The 19,569-nt window shown below is 39.2% G+C and overlaps 1 protein-coding gene across 3 annotated transcripts in view; it reads left to right on the forward strand.

Moving 5' to 3' along the window:
- The window catches only part of PHACTR2 (phosphatase and actin regulator 2), a 144,098-nt gene continuing 132,159 nt past the window's right edge, over positions 7,631-19,569 (forward strand). Inside the window, exon 1 of one of the 3 annotated variants that reach the window (XM_018053285.1) lies at positions 7,631-7,980. In XM_018053285.1, the coding sequence (XP_017908774.1) occupies positions 7,935-7,980 (46 nt within the window). In that variant the 5' untranslated portion in view covers positions 7,631-7,934. The remainder of the gene's footprint in view (positions 7,981-19,569) is intronic. The other 2 variants (XM_018053287.1, XM_018053286.1) reach the window with 2 other exon arrangements.

The raw sequence follows: 19,569 nt of genomic DNA on the forward strand, positions 1-19,569 counted from the left end.
TGACACACCACGCCCTCTGCAGAGACTCACTCAGGGCAAAACAGAGTAGGTATTTTGTTAATCCTTTTAGCCTGAACAAGCAGTAGAAGAAAAACTCAGGAAATAAATCATATAAAAATATGAGAACAATAGGAAAGAAAAGCCTGTCTTACAGGTTTGTTTCCTGTTCTAATACTTCTGGAATGTGGTTTTCTCTCCTCTTGATGCTGAATATAACTAGAAGGTCTGAAGTTGTCATTCTTTTCTTAGCCAGAGTTCTCCTTTGTCTGTGTATATTATCACCCTGTTAAAACTAAAATCTCTCAGAACTGTCCAAACAAAAGTTATAGGAAGCATTTGGTGACAGTTGCTATAGGGTAACATTTTTCAAAAAGGTTGCATATACAGAATTTCAACTGAAATTATAACATTCTATTTGCTTCTTAGCAGTTATATGTTTCTAAGTAAGCTGACTTTTACAAAATGTAGCCAAGTTTTGGAGTAACACAAAGTATTTTAAAACTGGAAGATATTCTAATAAAAACCTACCTTAATGCTTAAAAACTTTTGCATGCCACTGTTTAGTTTCTGAGTTATATACTTTTTTTTTACAGGATTATTAGAACCTCTTGTGTTAAAAATAGCCTTCTAACTTAAAATTTTGCCCTTTAGAACCTCCATCAGAGAAAGGGAGAAAAGACAGTTTTCTGTTCTTTAATAAATCTGATAATGGTAGGTAGAAGAAACTGATACTTTCAGATGATCTGTGAGTGTCTGTTGTTTCTTCTGACCATTGTATCTAGAAAACAAACTACATTGCATGCTCAGTCATGTTCAACTCATTGCGACCTCATGGACTATGGCCCGCCAGGCTCCTCTGTCCATGGGATTCTCCAAGCGAAAATACTGGAGTGCATTGCCATTTCCTCCTCCAGCGGATCTTCCCAACCCAGGGATCCAACCCGCGTCTCTGACATCTCCAGCATTGGCAGGCGGATTCTTTACCACTGCACCACCTTACTAAGTTTTAATTACTAAATTTCATTTTCTTCCCACTAGGAGAAGGTTTTCTGTGTCTGTAACTCCCATTACTCAGGCAAACGTCGGTTATTCACTAGATCTTCATGGCCAAATTCCGGAATGTTGTGATGTGCTCAGTCATGTCCGACTCTTTGTGACCCCTGTGGACTGTGGCCCACCAGGCTCCTCTGTCCATGGGATACTCCAGGCAAGAACACTGGAGTGGGTTGCCATTTCCTTCTCCAAGTCCAGGAATAAGTGTCACCAGTTAAGAGAGTTCACCTACTTGTACATGGCCACCACCAACCACTATTCTTCCTGAAGCACCACTGCTCTGATCAACTGTCTCATCTTCCGAGCTCTGCCTAACCCTTTCCCCAGCCCTGTGCCCCTGCCCACCTGCCGGTATCTCAAAATGGGGTCTTAGCAGACATCATCTGGGAGAGAAGACGCCCAGGATGAGTTCTCATGGCATGTGTGCTTTGAGGGTAGATCTCACTCTTTCTCCTGCTCCAAGCTAGATTTGGCCACTAGAAAAGCCTGTCAGTGACCTAAGTTACAGTTAAAGTGAAAGTGAAGTTGCTCAGTCGTATCCGACTCTTTGCGACCCCATGGACTGTAGGCAATCAGGCTCCTCTGTCCATGGAATTTTCCAGGCAAGAGTACTGGAGTGGGTTACCATATCCTTCTCCAGGGGATCTTCCCAACCTAGGGATCAAATCCAGGTCCCCCGCACTGCAGGCAGACGCTTTACCCTCTGAGCCACCAGGGATGGTAATAATGACTATACTTATTGTAAACTGTCTCTCTGGCCACCAACTTGTATGTCTACAGTTTGGACTTTGACCTAGTAGGAAAGGACTTTTCCACAAATAGATTGCTAAAGTTTAAGTTTATGTCTGCTTTTAACTTTTATCTAATGTAATGAGTGTCTTCCACCCATGAAAAGTGCAAGTGTCACTTGGGTACCCCAGATGGATGAACTTAATAACCCCTACATTGGACAAGCCAGTGAAATCTAACAAGCCAGTTATAGGGGAGAATGCTTGAAAACCTCAAGAAGAGCAACCTCTGTCAAAAGGCAAACAAGTTTCAGGGAGAAAATTCTCTCTAATCCACCCAATTTAATTTCTTTCCGAAAGTAAAGAAAAAAAAATCACAGAAGATCTTTCAGGGGTTGAAAAATATTTAGACTGTATTGTGGAAAAAATCAGTAGATGCTGTCAATCTATATTTTTAGGAAGGTTTAACATACACTGTTTCACACAGTCAGTCATGATATAATTTGATGACTGCATGCTATGAAAGATGAAATGGTGCTATGCTGAAGACAGCTTATGTAGGCCAGTTGTTATATTTCCAGAAATTTGGCAAACCAGGTGATATAATCTTGTAAGCCAGTTGACCATTCACTGAATTGGTCATCATAGGAATATTTATATCATAGAAAAATAGCAAACCAATCATTGAGCATTTGCCAGGATATCACTGGATAAGAAACTGGTTTAGAAATATAGACCAAAGAGCAGGACCAATGGGATAAATGCTGAAGATTTATGAACAGATAGTTTCCTCTGAGTTAGATGTTGGCACTAATTTCTTTAGCACTTTTGTAAATTCTCTGGAAAGAGGTAACACACAGAGAAATGTCCTTATTTTTTTTTCTTTTCAGATGACAAACATTTGCACAGTTAAACTATAAATTCAAGGAAATAACACCCAGAGCTCTTAGTAAAATTGTGAGTTGGCTCAATAATAGCAGATGAGCTGTAATAAAACAAGAAAAAGGCAATTGGGGGAAGATTATCTTAACATAAGCTTGTTAGATGATAGATTCTAACCTTTATATTTTGACCTATAAATGAAATTTAGGGATTTCTGTAGACTTCTTCTGTGTTCACTAATATAATTTGTTAGTTATGATAAAAAGGATGTTAAAACACCATGCCTCATCGGAAGCACTGGAAACAAAATAGAATAAACTGTCCCACCCTTATAAAGAGATCTTAATGCACACTTCCTGCAGTTTTGGTTGACATGCTTCAAGGATACTGTAATGGAACTGGAAAAATTTCAGAGGAAAGTGTGTAACCCGATCGAGGGATTATAAGAATCCCAGATGAGGCTAAGATTATATTAACTAGCAAATCATGAAAGGTTTTGAATAAAGTAAATATAGATGGATTTAGCAAATCCTGAAAGACCAGAGCTATAGTGTACCCCTTTGATGTTTGAAATACAAATTTGGAGAAGAAATAAAAGGAAACACATTGTTTCTCAAGGAGGAATAATGACAGCAAAAATAACATTGTACCTCAAAGTTTTGCTTTTGTCAATTTCAAAGAAAATCGTTATATTTATATATAATGTAAATGTACCAAACAGATAGAGCCAACTCATTGGAAAAGACCCTGATGCTGGGAAAGATTGAAGGCGAAGGAGAAGGGGATGGCAGAGGATGAAATGGTTAGATAGCATCACCAACTCGATGGACGTGAATCTGAGATAGTGAAGGACAGGGGAGCCTGGCGTGCTGCAGTCCATGGTGTCGCCAAGAACCTGACAGTACTTAGTGACTGAACAACAACATATTCTAATATGCAAAATTTACTGTATATTGCCTCTGATCAGTGACCTCCCCTCAGGCTCTATCGATAGGAAAAGGAGTGAGAAGCTTCCTTTTCTCAACCTAGATTGAGAGAACACACAATCTGCCTTTCTATGGTTGTTGTTTTAAGGCGATTTAAGGGAAGAAACAGAAGAGCCGTTGTAATTGTTTTCTCTCACTGCCGAACCCTCTAGGTAGAATGTGTTCCCAAAGCTCACCAGTTTTTCACTTTATAAGGAAATTTAGTTGGGATTAATTTCATTGTCCTAATTAGAACTCACAGTTTGGTTAATCCTCAAATTCATTGGAAAAAAAAAATCAGGGTTTCTTTATGGCACTGATCCACCAGCTCCGCAGTGGCAGCTTGGATGGATTGAGGTCTCTACGGCTTTGGTGACCCGACTGAAGCATTCCCACCCCGCCTCTCCTGGCTCTGCTCCCAGCCTGGCTACCACTGCAGCCCTCCTCACCTGCCCTCGGGGTTTGGGGAGAAGACAGCACCTCTAGGCTAGGTGTTTTTGCTTAGGAAAGATGTCAGGCTTCCTGGGCATCAGGCTTTGAGCTCTGCCAAGGTCCAGCTGACCTGGCACCGGGCCTCATCTAGAGATGTGCCTCCTTCAGTGCCCCTGTAAGGGCTGTGTTTGTGTTAATCGCTCAGTTGTGTCCGACTCTTTGTGACCCCATGGACTGTAGCCCGCCAGGCTCCTCTGTCCATGGGATTCTCCAGGCAAGAATACTGGAGTGGGTTGCATTCCCTTCTCTGGGGGATCTTTCCAATCCAGGGATCGGACCTGAGTCTCCTGCATTGTAGGCAGATTCTTTACCTTCTGAGCCACCAAGGAAGCCCCTGGAAGGACTAGGGAACAGTTTTGTTATTGTGTCAACCACTCAGTTAACTCACTTGAGAAACTAACCATTTTTTACTTTGTCTAGAATGATGAATGTGTAGGCGAGTGAACTGTATTGCTCCCAAAGTGCCTTTTTTTCTCTGATATAAATATGTTAATAAAGACCTGGTCCAGTGATTCTTGGATGCATTTGCTGCATCGAGATGTTAGGGACTGGGTTTGTATGCAGTGGGGATACAGTCTGAAAATGGGTCCCCTTCTGTGAAGATGGGAAAGGAGCTCAAAGTGGAGATCTGAGCAGTGGGGTTAAGCCAAACCCGTGAAGTGACCCTCTCCTTGTCACCCAACTTCTCTCAGGTTCTTAGGAGGATGTTTTTCAAAGCCCAGTGCTCCAAGCCTGGTCTCATCTGAGTCCCTGGCAGGGTCATGTGTGAACCACATTAGACCCCAGAGACCTGAAGACTCTGTGTAATTGTTTTATGTGTACACGTGATTACATAAATGCCAACATTTTAAATAATTTGAAAATGTCTTTGTAGCCATTCAAAAGAAATATCAGAGTTTCTTTAGAGTGAATTAGGAAAAAGGAAGTAGATAATTGATCATACTATTCTAGGGAAAGAGTTTTCCCCACAATAGAGGGTGGGCTATTTGGGTATGAAAAAAATAGGGCAATGTATTTAAATGATGAGACAGAGAAGCAAACATCTTTCAAAAAACAAATCTAGGCTCTATGTGATCTTAATAATACAAACTTTAGGAAAAAATTTGCATGTGTAAAGCATTAATAATTTATTATTTTATAAAATAGATATACTATACAGATTTATTTTGAAAAAAGTTTTATTGGCATATAGTTGATTTACAAAGTTGTGTTAGTTTCTGCTGAACAGCAAAGTGAATCAGTTATACACATCCATATATCCACTCTTTTAAAGACTATTTTCCCATATAGGTCATTACAGAATATTAATTGTGCTATACAGTAGGTTCTTCTTAGTTATCTATTTTATATATGGTAGTGTATATATGTCAGTCCCAATATCCCAATTTATCTTTCTCTTTCCCACTCCCTCTCCCCTCCTCCCAGCAATAATTTTTTTTATTCCATATATAATCGATATCATGTGATATTTGTCTTTCTCTGACTTACTTCACTCAGTATGACAATCTCTTAACTCATCCATGTTGCTGCAAATGGCATTATTTTGCTATTTATTATGGCTGAGCAATATTCTATTGTATATATCTGCCACATTTTCTTTATGCATTTCTCTCTTAATGGACATTGAGATAACTTCCATGTCTTGGCTACTGTAAATAGCGCTGCAGTGAATATTAGGGTGCATGGATCATTTCAAATTATGGTTTTCTCTGGATATATGCCCGGGAGTGGATTGCAGGATCATATGGTAGCTCTGTTTTTAGTTTTTTAAGGAAACTTCATATTGTTCTCCATAATGACTATACCAATTTACATTCCCCCATCAACAGTGTAGGACAGTTCTCTTTTCTCCATACCCTCTCCAGCACTTATTGTTTGTAAATTTTTAAGTGATGGCCAATCTGACCTGTGTGAGGTGATATCTCATTTGATTTGCATTTCTGTAATAATTATACACTATATAGATTTTTAATAGTTCACAGTCGATTGCCTGCTGCTGCTGCTGCTGCTGCTGCTAAGTCGCTTCAGTCGTGTCCAACTCTGTGCGACCCCATAGATGGCAGCCCATCAGGCTCCCCTGTCTCTGGGATTCTCCAGGCAAGAACACTGGAGTGGGTTGCCATTTCCTTCCCCAGTGCATGGAAGTGAAAAGTGAAAGTGAAGTCACTTAGTCGTGTCCAACTTCTAGCGACCCCATGGACTGCAGCCTCCCAGGCTCCTCCGTCCATGGGATTTTCCAGGCAAGAGTACTGGAGAGGGGTGCCATCACCTTCTCTGAGTCAACTGCCTGGGATAACCTAAAATGTGAAACCTATGCAAGTGACCTAAATATGTTTTTTAATAAAATACACGTTTAAGGGAAGGGGAGGGATAAATTGGGAGATTGGGATTGACATATACACACTATTGTATATAAAAGAGATAACTAATGGGGACCTACTGTGTAGCACAGGGACCTGTACTCAATACTCTATAACGACCTATATGGGAAAAGAGTGAGTATGTGTGTGTGTATAACTGATTCACTTTGCTGTACAGCAGAAACTCACACAACATTGTAAATCAACTAAACTTCAATAAAAATCAGTTAAAAATTAAAACATACGCTTTTTTTTTGGAATCCCTTCCTGGTCCAGTGGTTAGGGCTTGGCACTCTTACTGCCAGGGTCCAAGATTTTCTCTGTAGTAGAGGAGTTAAAATCCCATAAGCCTCGTAGCCCAGCCCTCTCAAAAAAAATACACTTCAAAAACTTTTCAATGAAATATATAGGTTCATAAAAGTGTACAAATCATAATATATGGTTCAACGAATTTCCATAAAGTGAATCACATTTCTGTAACCACCACCCCAATGCCATATCTATCTCTACCTACCGATCTATAGATGGAGATAGACATGGCATCTAAAGTTCTCATGTCTTAAATACCAAGAGTATTTACTTTTATTCATATTTTCAAGAAGTTAGAGGTTATCATTTAATTACAGCAGGATTGTTTAACTTTTATGGAATTTTAACTTCTAAAATAAATTACTGTGGTCTTCACCTTTAGGACATTTTAAATACAGTTTCATAGTCTCACAGTGATTCTTTTGAATATAGGAGAGGTGAGCATCGCAGAGTGTAGATGGTAGAGAGCAAAGTGTATCCTTTGTTGATCTGACACATAGACCCATCATTCAGATTCACTGTTCAACCTGATTGAGGCCACTAATACTGCAAAATTCTATTTGTTAAAAGGAAGATTTTTAAAACGAGAAAAAAAAAAACCGCACACATAACAGCAATGAGAGGAAGGAACTAACTTTCTAGAAACAAATTTTCTTAAATTAAGTACCGTGACTAAGTACTCTAATTCCTTTTCTTCCAGCCCTAAAGGATCATTTGCCAGTGAACCTTTTAAGTTTAATGGGGAGTCGCCCGAACTCTCTGCTATTGGGGGGTGGGGTGGGGGGTTGCGGGGCTCACAGACCCCGCAGGCGCGGCCGGACCAGCCCGAGCCTCTCCCCTGCCCACTTCCTCGCCCCCTCATTCCACCGCCCCAGTCGCCCACTCCCCCTCTCTCCTCCCCCGTGACCCTTGACCCCAGCTAATCTGCATAGAGGAATGACAGGCATCCGCTGGGCAGGATCCGCCGCGCCGGCTGCGGCCGGCCGGACTGGGAGACCCGCGAAGGGGGAGAAGGTGAGGGGACTCGGCGGGCAGCTCCGCACCGACTGGGAAATGAACGCTTGGAACTCTGTCTGCGAGCGGACCCATGATCCAAGGACCGAAAGAGCCGCGTGATCGCCGGAGCTGGCCCTGCGACCCGAGACATGGGCCAGACCTCGGTCTCCACGCTGTCCCCGCAGCCCAGCAGCGGTGAGTCCGGGGCGCGCGCGATGCGCTCCCGCCGCGCGGGCGCGGGACCGGCTCAGGGCAGCGGGGGCGGCCGAGGGCTCTGCGGCGAGCCGGGCTCTGCCCGCACCGGCCGAGTCCCTCCGAGAAACCCGAGAGGTAGCGCTCCCCCAAACTCTTTGTCGTGGAAAAGTGGAATGCCTTTTGGGATCCAGCCGATTTTACCTTAAAGGCACAGGCTCCATTTTCTGTCGGAGATGCCTCGCTTTCGGGTCGGTCTGAATCACTTCTGAGCCTGAAATTTACGAGAAACGCCATATGCGTATTGCTTTGTTTTTAAAACGCGAAACTTAAAGAGCAAGATAAACGCGCCAACAGGTTTCTCTGTATTCACACTTGGCTTCTGAGCAGACTAGAACTGAATTCTTTCAAGCTTGTCAACTGATTTATGGTTTGTTTTTTCGGAGTAGAGTGCTGATTGCCCTCTCTTATCCAGGCAGAATGTTGAATACTTAGTAACAGAAAAAAGCTTAATTGTTTTAAATGATGCTTTTTATTAGACAGGCTGTAAAACTAGGGGAAACTTTTCATGAACTCAGTTATCTAGTTTTATGGAAACATGTGTAATGTTTCTGAAGTCTATTGCCCCGTTTGAAGTATCATTTTTTCATTTTCTTAAAAAAAAAAGGAAGGAAGGTACGTATGTCTGGCGTTTCTCCAGTACTGTAGGGACAAACAACCTTTTGATGGGGATACTTGTGCTTGGACAATGAGACAAGTTTGAAAGGTATTATTTTGACATTTTTTTTCCGTCAAGAATTAAAAAAATCCTCAGAGGGAAGATTTACGTTATTTCTTGAGATATTTGATGCACTTTGCAAATTGAGTAAACATCAAAGGGATCTTGCTGAAAGGAAATGACAGGGCGCAGATGAAGTTTTTTTTGTTTGTTTGTTTTTTGTTTTTAATCAGCTCCAGGATGTCTCTAACTCGATAGGATTCTACCATTCCAGCTTCACCCCACTTGGGTTGGTTTAGATTGCAGAACTTCACTCCTTGATATATTATAAGATTTTGCCTCAGGAGAACCAACCCCTCTGCAAAGGAGAGAAATCAGAGTCCAGAAGAAATCACACCTTCCCTTACTGTTCATGACAAGGTTGGAACAGAAGAGACTTCATATTGATAGTGTTTGGGGGCATTTTGGAGGGGAGTGTTCATTAGGATCTTAATCTTAGTATAAACTATTTTGTGCAATTAAGACTTACTCTCATTTGTCTTTAAAGCAGTGTGACTTCTTTCAAGAAAGAGTTATATATTTAAATTTCTGCACTGGCAAAACAGAATTAGATGAGTACTCTGGTACAGTAGGTATAGAGTACTGCTCTGAATTTAGTTCTTTAGCCACACAGTATTGTTAGGGTTAATAGGTAAAAAGCGAATTTTGCTTTTATAAAAATCAAGGAATGTTACATAAATGATGCTAAGATGCAGAGTAGAATCCTAAAACACAACCACTTGGGTTGTGTGAGTGCTCAGCTCTATTACAGTCTGCTACCCCATGGACGGTAGCCCACCAGGCTCCTCTGTCTATGGCCTTTTCAGGGCAAGAATACTGGAGTGGGTTGCCATTTCCTTCTCCAGGGAATCTTCCCGACCCAGGGATTGAACCTATTTCTCTTGTGTCTCCTGCATTGGCAGGTGGATTCTTTACCACCGTGCCCCCTGGTAAGCCCTCCTAACTCTTACCCAGTACAGCAAAAAACACCCAGATTGCTATAATTCCTAATACACTGATTAATCATGTCAAAAGATTGGGCAGTTTATTAAGACAAAAAGTAACTTAAAAAATTGTGCTTGACCATAAAAGATATTTCAAAGAAATATCTCATGGAATGGTGTTATAATTAAATAACAGGTCCTCTGTTTAGTTGATTAAAAGCTTGTATATATTGAAGTGTCCAATCCAAACGTCATGAGTAGAGGGTTTCTTAGTTTTGTTTGGTTGGTTTTTTGATGGTTAAAAGCAGTCCGATTTTCTAATGATAACCCGCTTAGGTCCTCTCAGTGTATTATTATCACTCCATTTCCCTGAAGTTTTGCCATCAGATTCCAAACAAAAATTAAAAATACAACAAAAACAGAACCTGTGATTGCCATATCTAGGTTTTGTATTCACGTTGGTGTTCTTCTCTGAGTCTGAAAACATCAAACCCTCTACTCTTCCAAGTATCTTGTTGACTCCTTGTTAGCTGTTTGCCAGTGGCTTCACGAGTGGTATGAAGATCCTTGTTCCATGTGATCTGTTATCTACTAGGTGTTTTAGTCTAGAGTGGCTGCTAGGGATTACAGTGGTGAAGATAATTCCCATGTTAAATGCTTAACAGAATCTGAGTCTAAGGAGTCAATTGTAGCACAGAGTAGGATAGTTTACAGCTGTTACTCGACTTGGGCTTTTGTGAAAATCAGCTCTGTGGGCCACAGGTTAGCTTGCTTCTCTTTGTCCATTTCAGACCCTCTTGAACCCTTCAGTTTAGGACCGCGACTATTTCTCTGGGCTCTAAGAAGACCAGTGATAATTAATTATTGCTGAAAACATGCAATTAGAGTCATTGTTTCTATTTTTTAAAACAGCTTTATTGACATATAATTAGCATACCGTTTTTCAGTATTTTCACAGTGTTCTGCAACCATCAGTCCCTATTCCCATCCTTCTCAACCCTCCATTCCTAGGCCTAATTAACCACGAATCCTCTTTCTGTCTCTGTAGGAAGAATATATGTAAGTGGGATCATACAACACAACATGCCTTCTGTGACTGGCTTCTTTCACTTAGCATGATGTTTTCAAGGGTCTGCCGTGTGTAGCCTGTATCAGTGCCTCATTTGTTTTGTATTGCCTAATGATATTCCACTGTATTAACGTACCACATTTTATTTATCCATCTGTCAGTTGGTCATTTGGGTTATTAATATTTTTACTTCTTGTCTCTCTGAATAGTACTGCCATGATCTTCAGGTAAAAGTTTTTCTTGAGTGTATTTTCATTTCTCTTGGGTAACAGCAGTATTTATAGGAGTGGAATTGCTGGGTCATATGTTAATTCTACATTTATGTTATGTTTTAAGGAACTGCTTGCTTTGCAGAGTGGCTGTACCATTTTCCATTGCCGCCAGCAGTGTATGAAGGTTCCAGTTTCTCTGCATCCTCATCAACAATTGTTATTATATTTTGATTATGGCTATCCAATAGGTGTGAAGTTATATTTCATTGTGATTATGATTTGCATTTCCCTGATTTCTAATGACATTGTGCATCTTTTCGTGTGCTTATTGGCCATTCGTATATCCTCTTTGGAGAATGTCTATTCAGATCTTTTGCCTAACTTTAATTAGCAATTTGACTTCCTATTATTGCGTTATAAGAGTTCTTTGTATACTGGATACAAATCCCTTATCAGATAATGTGATTTGCAGATATTTTCCCCTTCTCTAGGTTGTCTTTTCACTTTTTCTTCCTTTTCACTTTTCTGATCCTATGATTGGCAACTGAAATTTTTTATTGTGTCCAGTTTATATGTTTTATTGTTGTTTGCATTTTTGGTTTCCTTGCTGGGAAACCATAGCCTAACCAACAACAAGATTTACACATACGTTTTCTTTGAAAAGTTTTATAATTTTAGCTCATACATTTAGGTCTGTGATACATTTTAAGTTAGTTTTTATGTGTAGTATGATAGGGATTGTGTTGAACTTGTAGATTAATTTGAGTGATACTGTTCTCTTAACAATGAAGTGTTTCAACCCATAAAGGCAAGGAATGGACATGGACAGTGTCTTTCCATTTAATTCAGATCTTTGATTTTTTCCCACAATGTTTATTAGTTTTCAGTGTATTAAGGCTTGTTGTTCCTTTGTTAAATTTATTGTTTATCAGTATTTTTATCATTTTGTGCTAGTTTAAATGAAATTGTGTTCTTATTTCATCTTCAGAATGTTGCTTGCCAGTGATAGAATATACATTTTTATATATTGATTTATACATTGAGTTTTATATATTGATCTTGTTGCCTGTAAATTTGCTGAACTCAGTTTTTTAGTCCTAATAGTTCTTTAGTGGCTTCTTTAGCATTGCTATATACAAGATCATATTATATACAAGATATATATACAAGGTCATGTGCAAATAGAGATACTTTTACTTCATCTTTTCCATCTGAATGTCTTTTCTTTTCCTTGTCTAATTGCCCTCACTTTTTATAGAGTATAATGTTGAAGAGAAGAAGCAAGAGTGAACATTCTTGTCTTGTTCCTCATCTAAGGAGGAAAGCAATCAGTCTTTCAACACTAAGTGTCATGTTAGCTGTGGGTTTTTCATAGATGCCCTTTATCAAGAAGTTCCCTTCTAGTCTTAGTTTTGAGCATCTTTATCATGCAAATGTTAGATTTTGTCAGAGGCTTTTTCTTTGCCCTTATTGAGATGATCATAAGGGTTTTGTCCTTCATTCTATTAATATGGCATATTTTTGTCCTTCATTCTATTAATATTTCAGATGTTAAACCAACTTTGTATTCTTGGGATATAAAGTCTACTTGAATATGATATATAATCCTATTTATATGTTGCTGGTTTTGATTTCCTTTTATTTTATTGAGGATTAGATTTATTATTTCTAAGCACAGGCTAAACAAGTGTGTCCCCAGATAGCGTGGTTTCCGTGCTCTCTAACCTCATGCCTTAGAAGAGTTGAGACTTACAGTAATCTCACTGCCAAGTACAGGGCATAATAGATTGGATACAAAAGAAGTTTGTTGAGCATATGAATTAGTCAACACATATTCTCAATGCAGTCTGACTACTTTAAGCCAATGATTATGTGAATGAGATTATTTTTATTCTTTTTAACTTCAAAAATTGCATGCTGCTCTGGCTCTGTTGTTGGAAGGATGGTATCTGAGCCTAGTAACTATTTCTTTCAGTCTTCAGCCCCACCCCATGCTCACTGTGCAACAGATCAGCTCTTGGGTGTTTTTGCATTATCCCTTGAGTTGAAAGGGCAGACAGAACCTCTTTTCTCACTTTTAGGAGATGAGAGAACAAATGAATAAAGTATATAAGTTCATGCCTAGGCCATGGTAGAACCTGTATCTCTCTGTGTTTCCGTAGTTTGATCAGAGACTTATTTTTGTCCTGCCCAGGATGTTTATCCATTTCCTTGCAAAGTCCATATTAGAAGAAATCATAAAACAAAAATTGATTGTCTGTTTTTCTTAATGAAAATAACATGCATAAAGTTCAGAAGTCAAACTTTACAAGACAATTCAGACAGGATAAAAGTGAATTTTATTCCTTTCTAGGCCCCTCAGTCCCTTTAAAATTATAACTAAGCATGAACAACTTTTTTTCACTCCAGTTTTCCTTCATGTATATATCTTTATCAAAATACCAGCAAGAATAGTGTGCTTACTGCTCTAGAGGCTGAGATTTTTCATGCAATGTAACTTGAAAATATTTCATATTAATGCTTTTTAATTTATAAACAATATTGTAATATGTGGATATATCATAATTTCCTTTAAAAAGAACTCTATTGTGTTTTTATATTTTGTTTGTATTTTTATATTGTTTCTAGGTTGTTTTGTGTGTATTATTATGAACAAAGTTGAAATGATCATCCTTATCCAAACTTCTTGCACTCTGTGTACCAGTAAAATCATAGCAATGAAATTGCTGGGTTAAAAGATTTATATGTTTTATTTTGATAGACTTTGCCAGATTACTCCCTAAGAGCTGTATCAGTATATTTTCTCGCTGGATGAGATTTCCTTTTTCTGCCCTCTCACCAGCACTGCATATCAGGATCTCTCTTGAAGCACCCGGTCCTTTGTAAGAAATAGAAGTCACTCCCTCTGGGTGAGGCAGTACTGCAGGAATATGGTTTAACTAGCAGTTCAGTAGCAGGACTTCAGTCCAACTCTCCCTCTTGTCTGGTTGCCTTTGCGCAGTAAACATTCTTGCACAATTCTTATTGTTTAGTCGCTAAGTCATGTCCGACTCTTTGCGACCCCATGGACCATAGCTCGCCAGGCTCCTCTATCCACGAGATTCTCCATACAAGAATACTGAAGTGGGTTGCCATTCCCTTTTCCAGAGGGTCTTCCCAACCCAGGGATAGAGCCTGGGTCAGCTGCATTGCAGGCAGATTCTTTACCGACTGAGCCAACCGTATGGGACCACAATATTGTGCATAATTAACTTTTTAAAAATCCTTGTAAATCTATATGTAAAAAAGTGGTATCTCATTTTGATTATAAGTGAAATAGGATGTTTGTATTTCTTTTTCTTTGAACTGCTTATTTATAGCCTTTCCTTATTTTATATTTTCTTTTCTCAAAGATTTGTATGTCAAGATTAGTCTGTATCTATCATATATTGTGAATATTTTTCTGTGTTTTTCTTACCTCATGTTTGTTTGATTTTTTTTAATGTTAAAACTTCAAAATTTTATAGAGTCATACCTATCCTTTTCTTTCTTAACTGGAGTTATTAAGAAACATGTTTTCCTTTGCTGTTTTTCTCATATTTGACATTTAATCTCTGTAAGTGATTCTCATTTAAAGTGAATAATGATATTAAATCCTTAAACTGCCTGGCAAAAAACCATCCGCAACTTGAAAAAGGAAATCATAAAGTTGAAAAAAATGTGCATTGTATATAGAAAACAATGATTAATATTTTAATGTAGTAAGACATCTTAAAAATCTGAGAAAGAAATCAGTAAGAAAAAGGCAAACACTCAAATAGAAAACTGAGTGGAGATCATGAACAAAAAGTTTTCAAAATATCTATTGGCCATAATTGTGAATTCACTATGAGTCAGGAATTATTCCAAGTGCTTTACTTGAATTCACTTTTTTTTAAATTTATTTTATTTTATTTTAATTTTTTTTAAATTTTATTTATTTTTTAATTTTAAAATCTTTAATTCTTACATGCGTTCCCAAACATGAACCCCCCTCCCTTGAATTAACTTTTTAATCCTCACAACATCCATATAGAGTAACTACCATTAATATCTGCACTTAAATTTTTAATAGTACATTTTATCTAATGCAATACATCTAGTTATTATCACTCACCATGTAATCAAAATAAAGATGTTAGTGAGATATTTTGCATTCTTTTTCATATTAAGTCTTTAAAGACTTGTGTGCATTTTATACACACAAGTATATTAGCCTCATTTCAAGTGCTCAGTAATACCATTCATGCCATCGTAATAGAGCACATCTAAATGGTTCAAGGAAGGCCTTAGGCAAAATTAGAAGATGCCAGCACTTTGTCCTCAATGCTTCTCTTCTCTCTCTTCTCTGTTGAGACACCTTCCTGCTTCCCTTCTCGCCCCGTGCTCTTGCCCTTCACACTCTGACTCTGGGAAAACGAGAGCATAGGGCATGGAAATACGTTGTGATTCAGGCAGCCCTGGATATAAACCCGAAGTGCTGTTTACTAGATCTTGTAACATAACGTAATTTGAACTTTAAATTCTTCATCAGGACATACCTCGCTACCCTTCATAGAGTTTCATAAAGTTTAGTGCAGTGATATCCATAAAGGCATTTAACACAGTACTTGGCACTGTAAAAGAATTGTGAAAAAGCTACTGTCAGTTTTGCTTTTAAATCATATCTGCCAGAAGGCAGTGCCCATTATTTAAAAAAACAACAACAGGATCGTTTTTAGAATTTCAGGCACCAGTCACAGGCTTTAGAGGGTATTCTTTGAGAGGAGGAGAATAAATCAGGGATGTTAAGAGATTGTGGGGGAAAGTATGTTACAACAAGGTGTCCTGTGAGATTGGTGATACTTCTCGACTCTTCTCTCCTTCTGATACTATAAAAGGAAAATTAGGTCTTAAATCATATTTCATATGTTCATTCAACATAACAGTTATTTTCCTAGTGAAGACTTATTTTTTAGCAAAGTATGGAATAAACTATACTTCTGGTTTAGGTTTTTTTAAGCCAAGGAGCATAGTGATTTTCCAAACTTGGACAAGCTGCAGTCTCACTAAATATGGCAATGAAATCAAGACAAAAGGACAGACTCATGGATAATCTATAGTTGTTTAAACCTCACAGTTTTTCCTTCAAGGTAGGCACAGCTAAATGCTGCTACATGAAAACAGCATAGTTCATACTGTGAATCACTGCCCTTTCAAAAATGAACAAAAATATACAATTACTAGCTTCCCAGAAAGTGAACACAGCGTTGGCAAATTCAATAAACTATTCGCTGTGAGTCAGTGTTCTTAGGTATTTCCAAGACATACGGTCTCAATTGCACACATGTTGTCCTTGGTCTTCAGCCCATGTGATTGGGCACCAAGTTATCTGACAGATGTGACAGGGGCAAGTGATAACTATCTGAGAAGCGCTCGGGGGCTAAACAGTCATCTGGGCAGACACTAGAATGTGTTTCTAAGTTACTTGGTGTATTCGTTTCCCAGGGCTACTGTAATGAAGTACCTACCACTAACTTGGGGACTTAAAACAGAAGAAATGTGTTGTCTTAGAGTCCTGGAGGCTAGAAGTCCAACATTAGGGTTTTGGCAGGGCTACTCTCTAAATCCTGTCGGGGATCCTTCCTTCCGTCTCCCCTAGCTCTTGGTGGTTTGCTGACAATCTTTCATGTTCGCTGGCTTGCAGCAGCATAACTCCAATCTCTGTCTTTGTGAACACATGGTGTTCTTATGTCGTCTTCATAGCTGTCTTTTTATAAGGACACTGGTCATACTGGAATATCTACGTTTTGCAGATGAGGACAGCTGAAGCATAAGAATTAACTTGCCCACATTACTCAACCAAAGAAGAAATGCAAGCGACCATTTGATATAATGAGTAAAATTTAAGCAGTTCAGTGAAAAAAAATGGATGCCAGTGATCACCTATGAATTTAGTAAAGATTAAAAGGAATGATTTCTGGGAGATGTTGTCTTGTGGTAGTTGAAATTGGTACAGGATGTGAGAGCTGGACCATAAAGAAGGCTGAACATCGAAGAATTGATGCTTTTAAACTGTGGTGTTGGAGAAGACTCTTGAGCGTCCCTTGGACTGCAGGGAGATCCAACCAGTCCATCCTAAAGGAAATCAGCGCTCAATATTCTTTAGAAGGACTGATGCTGAAACCGAAGCTCCAATACTTTGGCCACCTGATGCGAAGAGCCAGCTCATTGGAAAAGACCCTGATACTGGGAAAGATCGAGGTTAGGAGGAGAAGGAAATGATGAAGGGTGAGATGGTTGAATGGCATCACTTCGATGGGCATGAGTTTGAGCAAGCTCTGAGAGATGGTGAAGGAGAGGGAAACCTGGGTGTGTTGCAGTCCACGAGGTCACAAAGAGTCGGACATGACTGATTGACTGAACAACAACAGCAACCAGGAGAGCAGCTTGGTATTATGTATTAAAAATCTTAAAATGTGCATGTTATACATTGCTCACTGGAGCAGTGTTTCTCAAAGCCCCAAATCGGAAATAACCTAATAGTCAAACAATATAATTAATTAGTTGAGATTTGTTGTTGTCTAGTCACTAAGTTTTGTCTGACTCTTTTGCAACCCATGGACTGTAGCCCATCAGGCCCCTCTGTCCATGAAATTTTCCGGGTAAGACTACTGGAGTGAGTTGCCATTTCCTTCTCCAGGGGATCCTCCTGACTCAGGGATCGAACCTATGGCTCCTGCATTGGCAGGCAGCTTCTTTACCGCTGAGGGAATCCCAACTGAGATATAGTCATGTAATAAAACTGGCCAGTTAAAAATGATGTAACAATATTATTATAAAGTGATTTTCATAATAAATAGTGTAAGAATGTGAAAAAGCAGTTATTTGAAGTTATATAATTCTAGTTTTAAAATATGTGCATGGAGAAAAATCTATACAGGCAGACAAAGAGGAAATTCATTTATGAAAAGTGTGACAGTCATGGCTTTCCTCTGCTTTGGACATGATCAAGGCCAGAGTTTCCATGCGCAGCATCCACCGGGACCTCCTCTGGAATTAAAGCCATAGCTGACCTGCAGGTGTATCAGTTTTTCTCCAGCTGTCATGGACTCTGACTCAGCTTTAAGGTCAATGACTGTTTTTCAACCAGTTTTACTATTTCCTGTGAATTCAATGATAAAACAAAAATATAGGTCCTACTATAGCCTATAGTAAACCTGCTTTTTTAGTTTTTCTTTTCTTTGACTAAGAAAAATGTCAATCCACTGGAGAAAAAGAAAATGAACACAAATGTGAACCTTATTACTTCTCTTTGGTCTGTTGCCCATCAGGTCTGGCCAGTGAGTAATATCCTGAATGGTTTTTTGTTGTTGTTGGGTTGCTCAGTTGTGTCTGGCTCTTTGTAGCCCCGTGGAATGCTGCACGCCAGGCTTCCCCGTCCTTCACTGCTATCTCCCAGAGTTTGTGCAAACACATGTCCATCACGTCGGTGATGCCATCCAACCATCTCATCATCTGTTGCCCCCTTCTCCTGCTGCCCTCAATCTTTCCCAGCATCAGGGTCTTTTCCAATGAGTTGGCACTTCCCATCAGGTAACCAAAGTATTGGAGCTTCAGCCTCAGCATCAGTCCTTCCAGTGAATATTCAGGGTTGAGTTCCTGTAGGATTGGCTGGTTTGAACTCTTTGCTGCCCAGGGGACTCTCAATAATCTTCTCCAGCACCACAATTCTAAAGCATCAGTTCTTTGGCGCTCAGCTTTCTTTATGGTCCAACTCTCACATCCATACATGACTGCTTGAAAAACCACAGCTTTGACTCTGCACCTTTGTTGGCAAAATGATGTCTCTGCTTTTCAGTATGCTGTCTAGGTTTGTCATAACCTTTATTCCAAGGATCAAGCATCTTTTAATTTCAAGGCTGCAGTCACTGTCAGCAGTGATGTTTTTAACATAAATTCATTTTATCTTCAGCTGTCTGAAAAGATAACAACTGATGGGCGAGTCAGACTTCATCCTTTGCTTACTTAATGCAGGAGGGAAGGAGATAAGAAACTTGAATTGTTGATCCTTTAATTAAGCCTGTTTAATTTAAATAGAGGAAAGGTTCCAACATACTTTCTTGTCCTAGGGACTTTAGTGTAACTGACTGTGAGTTTCTATTCTTGGAAATAAAGAATCATATTTAGTGAAGACTCAACTTATAGAAAAGTGATATTGAGATGGAAATAGTCTTAAGAAAAGAAACACTTCTTGGTTGCCCCACCCCACCCCCATCTGAAGCAGGGGAACCAAAACTGAAATAGCTTTTGTTTCCCAGAAGGGAATGGGCAGATAATATGACTTCGAAGTCGGATCTGACCATTATCACTTATGTTTGTAAATTACTCCTTCATTTATCTCCATTTCAAGGGACTGGATGTGTTTATTCATGTAAGCCTTCTGTCAGCTATAACACTGGAAGCCTTAATACTAGGACAGTTTTGAGATATTCCTACAAATCAACTCATTTTGTGAGGGGATAGTGAGGAGAAAGAGTGGCACCTTCATCTAACAAGCAGTTTCTGGAACTGGAGTAATTATGTGTAAGGTACCGGGCTAAACTTTGGAGG

Source organism: Capra hircus, chromosome 9, assembly GCF_001704415.2.
Source record: "Capra hircus breed San Clemente chromosome 9, ASM170441v1, whole genome shotgun sequence".
Taxonomy (NCBI): Eukaryota; Metazoa; Chordata; class Mammalia; order Artiodactyla; family Bovidae; genus Capra; species Capra hircus.